Source organism: Chiloscyllium plagiosum, unplaced genomic scaffold, assembly GCF_037043375.1.
Source record: "Chiloscyllium plagiosum isolate Xiang-an unplaced genomic scaffold, Cpla_swu_hap1 HiC_scaffold_10, whole genome shotgun sequence".
In the NCBI taxonomy this organism is placed as follows: domain Eukaryota; kingdom Metazoa; phylum Chordata; class Chondrichthyes; order Orectolobiformes; family Hemiscylliidae; genus Chiloscyllium; species Chiloscyllium plagiosum.
The window spans coordinates 43,819,103-43,834,333 of NW_028270148.1; the positions used below are offsets into that span (position 1 = coordinate 43,819,103).

A 15,231-nucleotide genomic window follows, 5' to 3' on the forward strand; every position below is an offset into this window, starting at 1 on the left:
ACACATTCTCTTGCCAACGGTTGAATCATAGAAGCGGTGGGGTGCAGTCCTTGTGGCATTAATTGCCCAGTTAAGTGACTTATATTATGGACCAGGCCAGGCCCTTTCAAAACATTTCAAGGAGGTAGCCAGACCATAACTTTTCCAGTTATTTTGAGCAGGTGTAGATTGGATATTCCAGAAGAGCTGGTCTAAACCCCTCAGTTTTAAGCAAAACCGAATTTATTTGCAGAGTACTGAATGAAACACAAACAAAAGAGAACAGAATGCAGAATAACAACCTATCCGAAAACCCAACAGACTATCCAGACTTAATGATGCTGTTCCAAATTCCTGCAACAATCCCCATAAACGCCCATTACAAAAAAAGGTTAAATCAAACGCAGCTTCTTTCAGGAGAGAGAGATGGCAGAGAGATTCCACATGAAACACCTTCTTCCATATAGCTGTTCCTTTGACCAGCTTAAACTTTTGACTAGCAGCTTTAAAAAGCCAGACTGCTAAAACCCAAACCAAACCAAACTGAATGAACTTGCCTCTCCCCTCTCATTGTATAAGTGCTGTTTTTCAAAAGCTTCTTCAAGTAGACAAACACAGATGAAACGGAACCTCTGTTTTTACAATCCCTCTGAAAAAAAAAACAAGGACAATCTAACCTTGTTCCAGGAGTAGCAGTATCACACTGAGTTTGTCCACTACCAGGTAGGCTTCCTGATGCAAGCCTTCACAGCCAATATAATTGTGGTGAGGGCAGGGAATGGGCATGGAGGTGGTCAATAGGATGTCCACTGGACTTAATGAGTATCCCAGTTTCAGTCCCATTAAGTAGAGAGTGTAAAGTCCAAACCAGTTGTTCAAGTTGTTGGGAAGTTGCTGGAATCAGTAACCAAAATAAGGTAACTGAGCACCTTGCAAACTTCCAGCTGGGCAGAGAGCTGTACTTTTTTTTCCATTAGACACAAATATACCAATCATAGGGGAAGAATTGATAAAATGATAATGGGGACTCTTTATCAGATGATAAGCCTATATAAACGTAATGGAGAAAGTGAGGTCTGCAGATGCTGGAGATCAGAGATGGAAATGTGTTGCTGGAAAAGCGCAGCAGGTCAGGCAGCATCTAGGGAACAGGAGAATCGACGTTTCGGGCATTAGCCCTTCTTCAGGAATGAAGGGCTAATGCCCGAAACGTCGATTCTCTTGTTCCCTAGATGCTGCCTGACCTGCTGCGCTTTTCCAGCAACACATTTCCATATATAAACGTAATGTTCAGTAGAAGTCTATGAGGCACATCACATTTTGAGTGTTGCTGCTTTAAATTGAGTACACATCATGGGGTTACAATATTATATCCTCTCTCTGATTGATTGTAGTTTAAGATACACAAACTTAAAGATATATGTACATCATATCACAACATCCCTCTTTTTAATCTCAAAATATACCCTGAAATAATCAAAATATTTACATGACAGCAAAAAAAAATGTGTTGGGCTGAATCTTACATTGTTTTTATCTCACTAAACTCACCTCACTTTCTCCTCACCTCATTAACTACCTACATTCCATGGTGTCTATTATGTCCAATTCCAGACCCAACTTACCTCGCATTGTTCCCTGAACAACTTGCCATTCAGCAGATATCCACTGAAGAACCAGCAGCCCTTGAGTGCACTCCATCTTTAAAAGACCACTATGGACCTGGACATGCACTGGTATTCCAAAGCAGCTCTATGTGATCATGGACATATCTAGAAGATTTGGAGAAAGGAAAAATGACTGATTTTTCCAATAGGGACTTGGAAGGCCTGGTCAAGAGGCTGGTTTGAAGGAGAGGAATCCTCTTCCTGGAAGACCAGCAGAGGAGGCCATGCCACCAGGCCCTGAAAGTACCCTGGTCTGTGGTTGCCACCGATCCCTTGCAGGAGAAGACCACGACCACACCTGCAGGGATGCCGAAACATTGATATTCAACTAATGAATACGTACATCTTCATTCTGCTGGAAATCGTACAGCAACTCTGCTGTCATTGTTATTCATTGCACACCATTTCTAACGTCCAGGCCTTCTCTCTCTTATGTCTTGCAGATCTGCCAGCATATCCAATACCTCTATGGCAAAATGGCCGGCTCCTGCAGTAGCCAGCCCTTTAACCTCTGAGGGTGTGTACCTAGGCCTGACAGTAAGCATCAGCAAGGTTGTCTCATGCTGCCTCCACCAATTCAGATTCTGACACCTCGGTGGAAATGTTAGGCTTAAACAGTGTGGGCACTGTGCTGCAATAGTTCTGCAGCTTGCTGAGGAAAGAATTCCGCAGGCTGCTGGCACTTGGTGGACTGCTGGAAACCTGGCACTTGCACATCCATGGGCAGGAGAGAACCCTGTAGTGTCTATAATCACAGACTTCATCCTTGTGCACAGGGAGGAATTGGAACAGCAAACAGGAATATGGGATGCAGTGGCCTTTATTGACCAGAAGCTGTAGTAGTGCAGTGAGTCATGTGACCATCTGGCTGCCTTCATGGCAGCTTTTGACTGCCATGGAGAGCCAGGGCCAACACCCTCATGGTGTGCTAGAGAGGCCTACAGACATACATTCCAGAGCCCAGACATTGGTCCTGAACACCAAAGGCATGACAACAGGGAGTTGGGAAAACTGGCATGCACTCCTGGTGCCCCTTCCTCACAAGGAGACAGAGTATTGCCTCAAGGTAACTAACCAGACAGCCTCTCATGCCAAGAAGATCCACTTCAATCTGGCAAGAATACCTTAAGCATGTATGTTTCATGCAGGCGTGTGTCTCAAAGGACTGGCCAACCAGGCATCCAGGGCCAATGGGCTCCACTGCCGAATAGGCTCCATTCACCCTAGTTAGCTGTGGAAACTGAGATTGCATTAAGACATGGTGAAAGAGAGAGAAAGAAGAAGAAGAAAACTTCTTGAAGATACTTTGGTGGCATGAGTGACAATGCACTGTACATTACCTAGCACCTTTTTATAAATTTCACTGCTTTGACCTTTCATCTGGTTGTTTGTCTGTCTTTGTAACCCTGAATGTAACTGTTGCAGCATAAGGCACACATTCATGACCACACAAGATGTACCATGGATCAATATCTGTGGTGAGAACCTGCTGCATCATGTGGAGCAAGAGAAGCAAGATACATCAATGTCAATGAGTCCTACTGACACCATTAGCCTTTACCCTATAGCACCCCTACTCTTTCCTGGTCTCTCTGTCCAAAATTGTTGTTGTGCAGGAGTTGGTCAGGGATGCCTGTGGCAGGGAGTTGTGCAGCAAACAAGGAGGGTGGGGAGCAATGCATTAGAAAGACCAGGGATGAGCGATCCCTTATGTTGGTGCCTTATGCAATGCATGGATGTGTGTGTAATGTTCTTTCCTTTTATATGCACACACATTGGCAGGTCCTGCAGCCTCCCCTTTTCACTGACCAAGGCATTTACCCTGCCCACTCTGACTGTGCTCTTCCCTATTTTTGTCCTCATTGAGAACTGCCAATTTCCAGCATGAAGAAAGGCCACACTGGCTACCAGTTTCTGCCTCTGATAGCCCTTCCCAGGGAACATCACAGCCTTTGTATCTCCCCAGGTCCCCACCCATTCATCTACATGATCCTGCACCACCCCTTTGCAATAATGACGCCATCCATGCCTTACAATATTCGCTTGCAGCTCCTGTTTTCTACCCCCACCCATTGTCACCCCTTTCACCCATCCTGCAGTCCCAGTCCTGAAGCATAACTTGGCGAGTCTCCTTCCCTTGGCAGTGGCCTTCTTGCCACTGCCCACGCCCCCCCACTCTTCTTAGTTTCTATAGACAGTCAACATGGACTGACTTTGGACCACCCTCCTTAGCGACATAACTGAACAGCCCTGGACTGACTGTAATGGAGCTTCAGGATTGACCCCACTCTGGACGGCAGAGGCATAGCCCCCCCTCCCCAACTGAAAACATCCTGATCAGACATCTGACCATGGCCAAGTTGTGAGATTGACGTAGCACAATACAGTACATCAAAATGTTTTGATTCTTGACTGAAATGGTGACTTCTAAGTTGCCAAGTTGTATGACTTGCGTGCTGCTAGGCGCTTATTGTGTGAGCACGAAAAGTGCAAGCAGCCCGGGGATGCAGCTTGGTCCATCCTGTGAACTAAGTCCCTGTCCATTTGTATAAACTTTACCTGTTGCAATACTAGTCCACCCTGCAATCTAAGTCTGTGCTTCATGAGCAACCTGCAAGTGTATTAGACAACTACCATAATAGTCACAAAGGGTCGCAAATGCCAGATGCCAGTGTCCGTGGAAGAAGGGTGCGAGCAGTTGCTGACTTTGAGTTCCTTGTGATGCTGTTTGATCCCTATAGATTATGGAAGAACTTTGGAATAGCAGTGAGCTAAAGTTTCTAGGTATCCACTCAGGTTTCCCTTGGCAATGAGCTTGTTCAATCCATTTTGTAAGATGGAAAGCTGAATATTAATGAGATGAGTTGGTCTGATAACATTTTTAACAAATAATAATTTAACAGGCAACAGACCACTGCCTAGTAAGAACCTCATCACGCTGCTGGTCAAAAACATAAAAGATGGAGCAAGATGCTCCCACGTTGAGATAGGCCTCGCCAGACTTCTCACTTGATTCAGCCATAAATCTCATCATAACCCACCTTGCTCAAACCCCTACATAATACTGCTCATAGTGTCTGAATAATCAGTAATACTGAGCAATAAATTTACAAACTTCTGAAATGTATCAGAGGTTTGCTTATCTGTCTGGTTTTAATTATGGTGATCTTGGTGGAGCCTGTTGTGTGTTTTCTAAAGGCTAGACATGCATACTGTGTTTTTGTTGTATCTTAGATCATGTTCAATTCACAATAAGGATAGTCAGTGTTCCTGGTTGTGGTATTGTTTTGATTTGGCATCTGTCTCCTTGTGTTGTAATGTCGGTTGGGTTTGTTCTTTATACAATCTTTATTCTGGACATATGCTGACAATTTCTGTTGGATTCCATGTGTGGTCATTTGAGCGTTGAACTTGAACATTTTATCCATTGTTCGTGTTGGTAATTTGTTGCCAACTTGAAGGCTGTGAGCAACTTCCACTGTATTTCAACAAATGTACTTTGTAGTCTTGAAGTATTGACAAATGATGACTGGGAGGTCTGCTTGCACTAGTCTGTTGAATAGTAATTCTGCAATGGCTCCATAGTTCAATTAAATATGCAAGTTTGGAATGGGAATACTTGTTCAGTTCCAACTGTGCTATACAGAGTGTCGGTTGACAATCTGCGTTGCGTAGTGAGGTGGCCTTTTCCTATTGTAAGCATGGAATTCCCAATTCTGCTCCTTGATAGTCTGTTGTCTTTGTCACTGTGCACTAACATTATCCTTTGATGTTGACGGTGCTGAATGACTTCTAATTTTTTTATATTAATAATCTGGTTATCCTTATTATCTGATCATATGTCTTGACTAGTCATGATATGATTCTTGTTTTAGTATGGGCAATTGGTTGTGTAGAATCCAGTATCCAAAGGCTTCTCATTATGTCGCATGTTCTTACAAAGCTTCATTGCCAAGTAGCAACCCAAAAGCTTGCATGCAAGTTGAGCACAAGTTGGCCCCCTTAGGACATCATGTGCACTCAAAACAAAATTAAGAACCCTTGCACTTAAAGAAAATAATCTGAGCTACAAAACAACATTATGTAGTACGTTGTAACTGTTGGAATTTAGAAGATTAATGGGTTATTTGAGTTAAGTTTTCAAGATATTGAGAAGGACATATAAGGTAAATGAAGAAAAATTAATTCTGTTCGGTTGGAGAATGAAGACCTTGGGGATATGGTGTAAAAATTAGAAGCAGCTCCCTCAGGAGTGAAAGTTGAAAATAACACTACACGCAAAGTTTAGAAGTGCGGAACTACTCTGGAAATAGTAATTGATGCAAACTAACATTAATTTTAAATCTGCGATTTATATATTGTTTTATTTATTCATGGGATATAGGCATCACTGGCCAGGATTTATTGCTCATCCCAGTTGCTGTTGAGAAGGTGGTGGTGCTGCCTTCAGTCCATGTGTTGTAAGTAAACCCACAATGCTTCTCGGGACAGAATTCCAGCATTTTGACCCAATGACACTGAAGGAACAGTGATATATATCCACGTCAGGATGGTGAGTGGCTTGGAGAGGTCCTTGCAAGTGGTGGTGTTCCCATATTTCTGCTATCTTTACTCTTGCAGACTATAGTGGTCATGACTTTGGAAGTTGCTGGCTAAGCTGAGCTGCACTCACCCAGACAAATGAGGAGTATTCCATTACACTCTTGATTTCTGCCATGTAGATGGAGAACAGGTTCAGGGGAGTCAGATAGTGACTTATTACAATATTTCTAGCCTCTGACCTGCTCTTGTAGCCACTGATAATCCTTCCACTAATGGCACTGGACCTAACATCCACAACATCCTGCAGCTGGATCCAATACCCCACGCCTCCTTGCTACAATACCCAACTTCTGTCCCATACCCCATTACCACTACCACCTGGTTGGGACCAATACCCTTCGTGGACCTAACAAAGCCCATCCCTAGTGGACGCAATATCCCCCACCAACCCTGACTTACCCTTATTTCTCCACTGCTTGCCTGGTTCAGTTCACACATGCCTGGTACCCTGCCCTCTTGGTACACTAACTTTACACTTACCTTATGTACTTATCTTTCATACAAGCAGTCCAAATGGCTGTCTGTGATGCTAGACATTTAAGTGCTATTGTGGCAAAGGTGGCGTGGTTTGATTTCTCCTGACTATCCTTCACTCTTGGGGCCCATCAGATGCATTTCTGAAGGTGCCCTGATAAGAATCTTCTGGCAGAAATGCAGAATTATTTCTTATGTAAAAATGCAGACTGTGATTAGCACTCAGAAAATCTGGCCCAGAATTAATTGACTCTTGGTGTATTTAGTCCTGACATCTCCACAGTTGTTTATTCCCTCTCGGTAATAACCATAAGTGGACTGGATCATGCTGCGGAGTTTCCAGCATGACAGCATTTTCAGCAATTTAGGTCCTCTGCCACCCACTTTCTTACTTAAAATTCTACACAGAGTGCAGTAAAATGTGGACCTTGAAAATGTTTACAAGTTCTGAAAAACTCTCTAGTTCAACAATTCAGACTAACCAAATCACGCGAATGTGATTGTGCAGTCAATTTCTCAGTCAATTAATTGCAGGACATTTGTGTTGAGCTACTAGAATATTGTTCAATATGGAACATTATGACTTATGGCTGAAGTGAATAAATAATTAATTAAAATGTATGTTTGGAAATCAGCTTAATTGCATAAATTATCCTTTATATTTTAGACTGACATGAGACAATTCAATTTCTATCTGTATTTTCAGTTTTTCGAAGTATTGTATTGAAGGGAGGTTTACAAAGTGTAGAATCTACTGATAGTGCTAAAATATGCACCAGCAGGATGTTGGGACAGATACAAATCTGACTCAGAAGGAAGTTTTAAGGAAGTGGGCATAATTTCTCTGGCAAAATAAAAGTTTCCTGTTCGATCTGGTTCCAAAGTTACATTGGCTTGTAACATACATGGCTTATTTCCAACAGCCTCCTGTTGAAAATAGAATACTTTGTTTAGTGTACTAAACAGATTTCAATTCATATGCAAATTTGTTTAATCTAACTTTAATTTCTACAGTAAAGCCTGGAGAATGCCACATGTTCCTGGCTCTGATTTACGTTCAATATCTTCTCCAGTTTAATGTGATTGAAGAAAGCATGTATCATAACTTCATACTCAGACCTTGAGGCACAAGCATCATATCAATCATTATTGCAATTCTCTATACAGGTGTACACTGATTCTTTTCATATCTGCCACTGCCAACTGAAGAAAGCTCATATTTATAATTCCTTTGGTAATGATGGTTGTGAGTGGAAAGATATTCTACCTATTCTTTGCTTATTTTTGGCATCTTTATAATTGAGTGAGGAGGGTTCATCCTTCTTAAACGTCGCTGGGAGTGTGATGCTGGAAAAGCACAGCAGGTCAGGCAGCATCCGAGAAGCAGGAGAATCGATGTTTTGGGCATAAGCCCTTCCTGAGGAATCCTGATGAAGGGCTTATGCCCAAAGCGTCGATTCTCCTGCTCCTCGGATGCTGCCTGACCTGCTGTGCTTTTCCCACACTACACTCTCGACTCTGATCTCCAGCATCTGCAGTCGTCACTTTCTCCTCATCCATCTCAATACCTTGCTTCTGTGTTTTTGTCTTGTATTTTTCTCACATCTTTGTTTCCTGTCACTACTTATGTCCTCTAAAATTTCTGTGTCTCCTTTCTCATTTACTTCTGTATTGTTCTTTTCTTTACCATTTTTTTACTTAGATTCATAGAAATTTACAGCATGGAAACAGACCCTTCGGTCCAACCTGTCTATGCCAACCAGATATCCCAACACAATCTAGTCCCATCAGCCAATACCTGGCCCATATCCCTCCAAACCTTTTCTATTCATATACCCATCCAGATGCCTTTTAAATGTTGCAATTGTACTAGCTTCCACCACTTCCTCTGGTAGCTCATTCCATACATGTACTACCCTCTGAGTGAAAAAGCTGCCCCTTAGGTGTCTTTTATATCTTTCTCCTCTCACTCTAAACCTATGCCCTCTAGTTCTGGACTTCTGCACCCCAGGGAAAAGACTTTGTCTATTTATCCTATCCATGCCCCTCATGATTTTATAAACCTCTATAAGGTCACCCTCAGCCTCTGACGCTCCAGGGAAAACAGTGCTAGCCTATTCAACCTCTCCCTATAGCACAAATCCTCCAACCCTGGCAACATCCTTGTAAATCTTTTCTGAACCCTTTCAAGTTCACAACATTTTTCTGATAGGAATGAGACCAGGATTGCACGCAATATTCCAACAGTGGCCTAACCAATGTCCTGTACAGCCACAACATGACCTCCCAACTCCTGTCTCAATACTCTGACCAATAAAGGAAAGCATACCAAACGCCTTCTTCACTATCCTATCTAGCTGCGACTCCACTTTCAAGGAGTTATGAACCTGCACTCCAAGATTTCTTTGTTCAGCAACACTCCCTAGGACCTTATCATTAAGTGTATAAGTCCTGCTAAGATTTGCTTTCCCAAAATGCAGCACTTCACATTTATCTAAATTAAACTCCATCTGCCATTTCTCAGCCCATTGGCCCATCTGATCAAGATCCCTTTATTATCTGAGGTAACGTTCTTCGCTGTCCACTACACCTCCAATTTTGGTGTCATCAGCAAACTTACTAACTATACCTCTTATGCTCACATCCAAATCATTTATATAAAGTAGTGGACCCAGCACCGATCCTTGTGGCATTCCACTGGTCACAGGTCTTCATTCTGAAAACAACCCTCCACCACCATCCTCTGTCTTCTACTTTTGAGCCAGTTCTGCATTCATATGGCGAGTTCTCCCTGTATTCCATGAGATCTAACCTTGCTAACCAGTCTCCCTTGTCGAATGCCTTACTGAAGTCCATACAGATCACATCAATCTCTCTGCCCTCATCAATCCTCTTTGTTACTTCTTTAAAAAACTCAATCAAGTTTGTGCGAATTTTGGGTAGATAGATGATACTGTACAGGAGAATGAGACAACTATAGAAGTGAGCATAGCCTGTACCATAAATGGAATGAATGCACAAATGAAGAAAGTCAACAATCACACGACACCAAGTTATAGTCCAACAGGTTTATTTCAAACCGCAAACCTTCAGAGCCTCTGTTCCTTCCTCCGGCAGCTGGTGAGAGAGAATACATTGGACAGAATTTATAGGAAAAGATCAAAGGGTCATACAACTTATGCAAATGCAAAAACAAGAAAGTAACAGACTGCTGAGAAATGTAATTTTTTTTTAATACAGATTGAAGTACAAAAGAGGGTGATATTTAACGAAGGGCAGATCGCAAATTAATAATTTTTTTTTTAAATCATAAACTTAATAAATACATTGGTTGAAAGAAATTGAAATATTCCAAATTGTGACAAGTATAGCATCTGAATGATATAATTTAAATAAGTGACGAAAAGAATCCTGACTGTTTGTGAGGTTTTTTTGTAAAATGAATGAAATAAGAAGATCCCACTCACATCACCGTGGAAGGTTTAAGTGAAATTTATCCTCAGCAAGGATGAGATTCTGTTTTTTGTAGGAAAACAAAGTACATGGTATCACATTGGCCATACATTTCACTTGACTTTAGTTTCCTTTGATTTCACCTTTCACTGGAAAGGGAAACTTGGCTGTGTATGATGAGCAGTTGATCCATTGTTGTCTGTTCTGCAGCCTTGCTGAATGTGAAATTCGTATCCAGCATCACTCAACGGACATACAATAAATCATATGAAAGTTCAGACTACACAGCACACACTGGCTTTGGCTTGAATAATTTATCTAAGGTTTGAAAAATATGCTAATAGTCCAATCATCCATGATTTTATTAAATAGTGAAGCAGGCCTGAGTGCCAAATGCTTACTCCTGCTCCTAAAAACTATGTTTCTATCTTTAATGTCAAACTGATTTGAGTCTTGGCCAATTGGTTTGCCAAATGCCTAGCTTATTTTTGCCTACTACCAATTGATGTTCTGTTCTGATGTATTCCCTGCAAGGTTAATGTGAATCAGAATAACTTTTGCTGATGTCTTTGACCTAAATGGAGTGAAAATCACACATAAATTTCTATGTCTTGCAAAATTAATTTCTCATTTACTCAAAATATTATTTTCTGAAAGAATATTAGGGAAAATTTTGATGTTTGGTGATATTGATTCAAATCCATAGATCTTCCTGGAAGTTGAGTGGCTTAATCAGTATCCTGCGCTTTACATTTTCTCATTCAAAACCAATGTGATCCCATTGTGTGGCAAAGACATCCATGCCACTATTGTAGCCATTATAATTATTAGTTTTATTCTATTTAGTTTCAAAATGAAAAGGCCTAAAGTAAAGGATACACATTTTTTAATGTAATTTGGTATGAAAGAACTATAGCTTTTCCTCTTCTGTTTTAGATTATATTATGATGAAGATGCTTCTAATCTGCAGAATCTGTTAAGAGATACAGGTCACTTTTAATTTGCTGTGAGTTAATTTACCAGTGACCAATATTTCATGCAACATAGCAAAATTGTTATCTCCTAGATTCCAGGAATGTCTTAAAAAGCATTTTAGCAGCCACAGTTTCAGAAATCATTAAGTGAGGCATGTCTTGTTACTGAATGACAAATGCTGTGTAATCAGCTCATGCCGATTTGTATCTATAAAACTACCTGTTTATATATGCTACGTTCACATCATATAAATTGTTTTTAGCACAATTATTGTGTAAAGAAAGTATACCATAACAACAATGAGATTTTATTACAGTACAAGATCACTTGTTTTACTAGAGATGAAAAATCAAAATTCCATCAGTGTTGTTGATGCTTTGCACAATATTCATCTCAACAACAAAGGAAGAGTTTACCTATGCCTTTAATAACCATAGTATGGGTTTATATTTCCTGAACCAGTTAACAGAATTACACTGCATTTGTATGAGTTGCTCTGAAAAATATACATATTGTATAATTGTTTTTTGATGCCAATTTTATTGCATCGAAAAACCTGTTGAATCTTGTACATTGTTATTTAGAAGGAAAATAGTAATTAAAGATGAGCAGAAAAAAAACAGACATAAATGCTATAAAATTGAAAGAACTGTGGGTGATGTAAATCAGAAACAAAAACAGAAGTAGCTAGAAAAGCTCAGCAGGTCTAGCTGCATCTGTGCAGAGAAATCAAAGTTAACGTTTCTGGTGTGGTGACCTTTTCTCAGAACTGATGGTAATATATTTGGTTGGTTTCTCTGCAGAAGATAAGGTGGGGGAGAGGGTTAGGAGTAAATGTTAGGTAGGGATAGAGCCCAAAGAGAGAGAAGAAAAGCTGGAAAGATAAAGGAGTCTGTAACGATCTGGCTGGGAGGGTGAATAGCTGTTAAAGGAGACTGTTAGTGGCTAACAATGGGTAGCATGTAATGGCAGACTTCGTGATAACAAAGCCTGGTGTGTGTGATAGGGGACTGGGACATGGTGGAGTTCAGGCCCTAAAATTATTGAACTCGATATTGAATCCAGAGGGCTGCAGGATCCCCAAGTGGAAAATGAGATGTTTTTTTCTTCCAGCTTATGCTGAGCTTCGCCGAAACACTGCAGCAAGCCTTAGACAGAGATGTTGGCCAGGGAACCGTGTGGTGTGTTAAAGTAGCAGGCATTGGAAGCTTTTTTAAGGGCAGAACGTAGAAGTTCTGTGAAGTGGTTACCCAGTCTACGCTTTGCTTCCTCAGTGTAGAGGAGATCACAATGTGAGCAGCGAATGCAGTAGACTGGATTGTGAGACGTGCAAGTAAAGTGCTGCTTCACCTGGAAGGTATGTTTGGGCCCTTGAATACTAAGGAGGGAGGAGGCAAATGGGCAGGTGTTACACCTTCAGCAGTTGCAGGGGAAGGTGCCATGTGGCTGTGGGGTTGGTGTTGGAAATGAAGGAAGACTGGACCATGGCATCCCAGAGGGAACGGTCTCTGCAAAAGGCGGACAAGGGAAGGGATAGGTATATGTGTCTGAACATAAACATTAATTGTTCTTGTTTGCCAAAATTCCTCTTGCTTCAGTTTGTAACATTTTTATAAATTTGAGATCGCTGATAGAAATATAAAAAATCTAATAAAAGACAAGCAGAAAATGATGCAGACACAATAATTTTAGTCAGCATCTAATGAGGAAGATAGGCTGAGGTCTTGTAAAAAAATATACTTTTCAAAAAATATCTATGGGAAGAGTTGAATTCTGGTTAGTTAGTAATGTGAAACAATGAATATTTCAGTGTGTATGCTTGGTGCATATAGATTAAATAATAATATTTTCATATTTTGCTCCTAGGGCTGTGACTCCCAGATGAGCATGTCTGAGATGTCCTGCAGTGAAAGCACTTCTTCCTGCCAGTCTCTGGCACATGGCTCGACACCAGAAATCCTAGTTGGCCTGCTATATAATGCCACCACTGGCAGACTGTCAGTAGAAGTCATAAAAGGAAGCCACTTCAAAAACTTGGCAGTGAACAGACCACCTAGTGAGTACAAGGCTTGACAAGGATCGAAAAACGATGAATGAGTCTTGTGTAGACTAAAAATATATACATTTAAATCTAAAAGAAACTCATTGTAATACTGTGCGCACTTAGTTGGTCAACAAATGAAGATATTTAATCTCTGCTATTAATTAGAAAGAAATATATAATGTTCTTTGGAAATTGGGTGTTGCTGTAGAGGAATCCTGACTTTTTCATCTCCAATAATGTCAATTTAGTAAACCTTAGAAAACATGCACAGGAATAAAGTCCCAACTCCTGCTTCAGTGGTCAGACCTTCTCATTTGTACCCAGAAACAATGTATTGATTAAATATTATTTAGCATTCTCATCAATTGCTTTTATTATCTGTAATAAGTTTAAAATTATTTCAATTTTTTACCAGCGTCAGAACTGCGTACAAAAAGTTATTGTGAAAGGGAGAAACCACTTCATCACTTATTGAAAATGTCAATTGCAGTATAATATTTTGTTCCACATTCTAACTAATGAGTAGTTGTTTGAGTCATTTTTGAACTTCACCATAGTCAGACCCATAAAATATTAAAATAAGTTTCAGATTACTTGTTGAATTATATTTGATTCATATAAATGTGCCTGGCATAGAATGAATTTATTAACTGTCTTGCTTTAAAACGGCCCTCTTTTGCTTTTAAGACTTAAGTTTACAATTTAGACTGATGGGATGAAAATTCCTGCTTCATGCTGCATGTTAGTAATTCTAAAATAAACAATTTGCTAAATATGATTTGCAGTTAAATGCAAATCACTGACACACACCATTAGTGACACATCACTAATTGGTATTTTTAATCCATTAGAATGGTCCAATAGTGGATGCTGTTATGTATTTGCGCTAAAGATACAATATGGGGGCTGAGTGGGAAGGAATATATCTGTCACAAATTGTCTTGTATCTGACCTGTTTGCAGATGTATCTAAAGCAGAGATATATCCCTATATTTAATTTAGCCAATAAAGTAAAAAGTTAAATATTCAATTACATTTGTATATACATACAAATCATCTTTAGGTTGCTACTGGATTTATAATGACACTTTGTGCTTGTGAAGACCTTCATGCAAAATCCATTTGTAAATTAGAACTGGATTTTCTGCAGAATGACAATGATAACCAGGTTGCTATTCCACCCAACTTCTTTTATGTGAAGAAAGGGCTGTGTGTTCTGAATAGTTGATTCCAATCAGGGCTCCTGCAGAAATGTAGAGTAACCTTAAATCTAACTGTGTCCTTGTAGATTAGGCTGCCAGGTAGGTCAGGTGCAAGGTGTGAGGTTGTGATTGAGTGTTTCAGGGTGGGTGGAAGTGGTATTAGATTCAGTAGGAATGGGGAATGTCATGTCCTGTAAAGTAGAGGCTGCTGGGTCCTTAATGTGACAGAGAGGAGAAGGGTTGTCGAGTGCAGCAGCGGGGAAGTGGGGAGCTGTGAGTTCCAGTAGCAGGGGAGCGTGCATTATTAGGTTCTGGTGGGGATGGATGGGGAGAGGTAGGGAGAGCTGTCAGATCTGGGCGTGAGTGTTGAGTGTAGCACTGGGGGAGGTCTGCAGATGCAGCATCAGTTTTGAGAGGTTCACCATAGTGTTAGGTCTTGGGGAGGGGTGATGTTGAGTCCCACCTATCAGGAGGGTTGCTGTGTCCCAGTGGAGTGGGGAGGAGGTGGATTCAGGGGATGGACTCAGGTCCCAGGAGGAATGGGGAGGTGTCAGGTCCATAAATTGTGGGCAAGTATAAGGAGTCAGGGTGAGGTGCAGTTGGGGTATGTGTGGTGGATTGAGGTTTTAGTTTAATAGTTACTCAAGGACTTGACTAAGTTTTAAATTTTCTAATTTTTCCTGTGTAACCATTAGCTGCAATGGAATTCTCCAAATTCTCCAGTGCAAGTGGATTCTTTCAGAGGGTTCCAGGTGTAGAGAATTGCCCATCAGAATCTTCAATTTCCTGAGCTATTCCCTCAGAGTCTGCCAAGTTGGGGTGTCCACAGGGTCTT

General features: G+C 40.8%; 1 protein-coding gene across 5 annotated transcripts in view; it reads left to right on the forward strand.

Annotated features, from left to right (window-relative positions):
- LOC122552794 (synaptotagmin-14) overlaps positions 1 to 15,231 on the forward strand; it is a 229,584-nt gene that overhangs the window by 197,296 nt on the left and 17,057 nt on the right. For all 5 annotated transcript variants that reach the window (XM_043695732.2, XM_043695733.2, XM_087991305.1 and 2 more), the window contains one exon: positions 13,017 to 13,206. In XM_043695732.2, the coding sequence (XP_043551667.1) occupies positions 13,017 to 13,206 (190 nt within the window). The remainder of the gene's footprint in view (positions 1 to 13,016; positions 13,207 to 15,231) is intronic.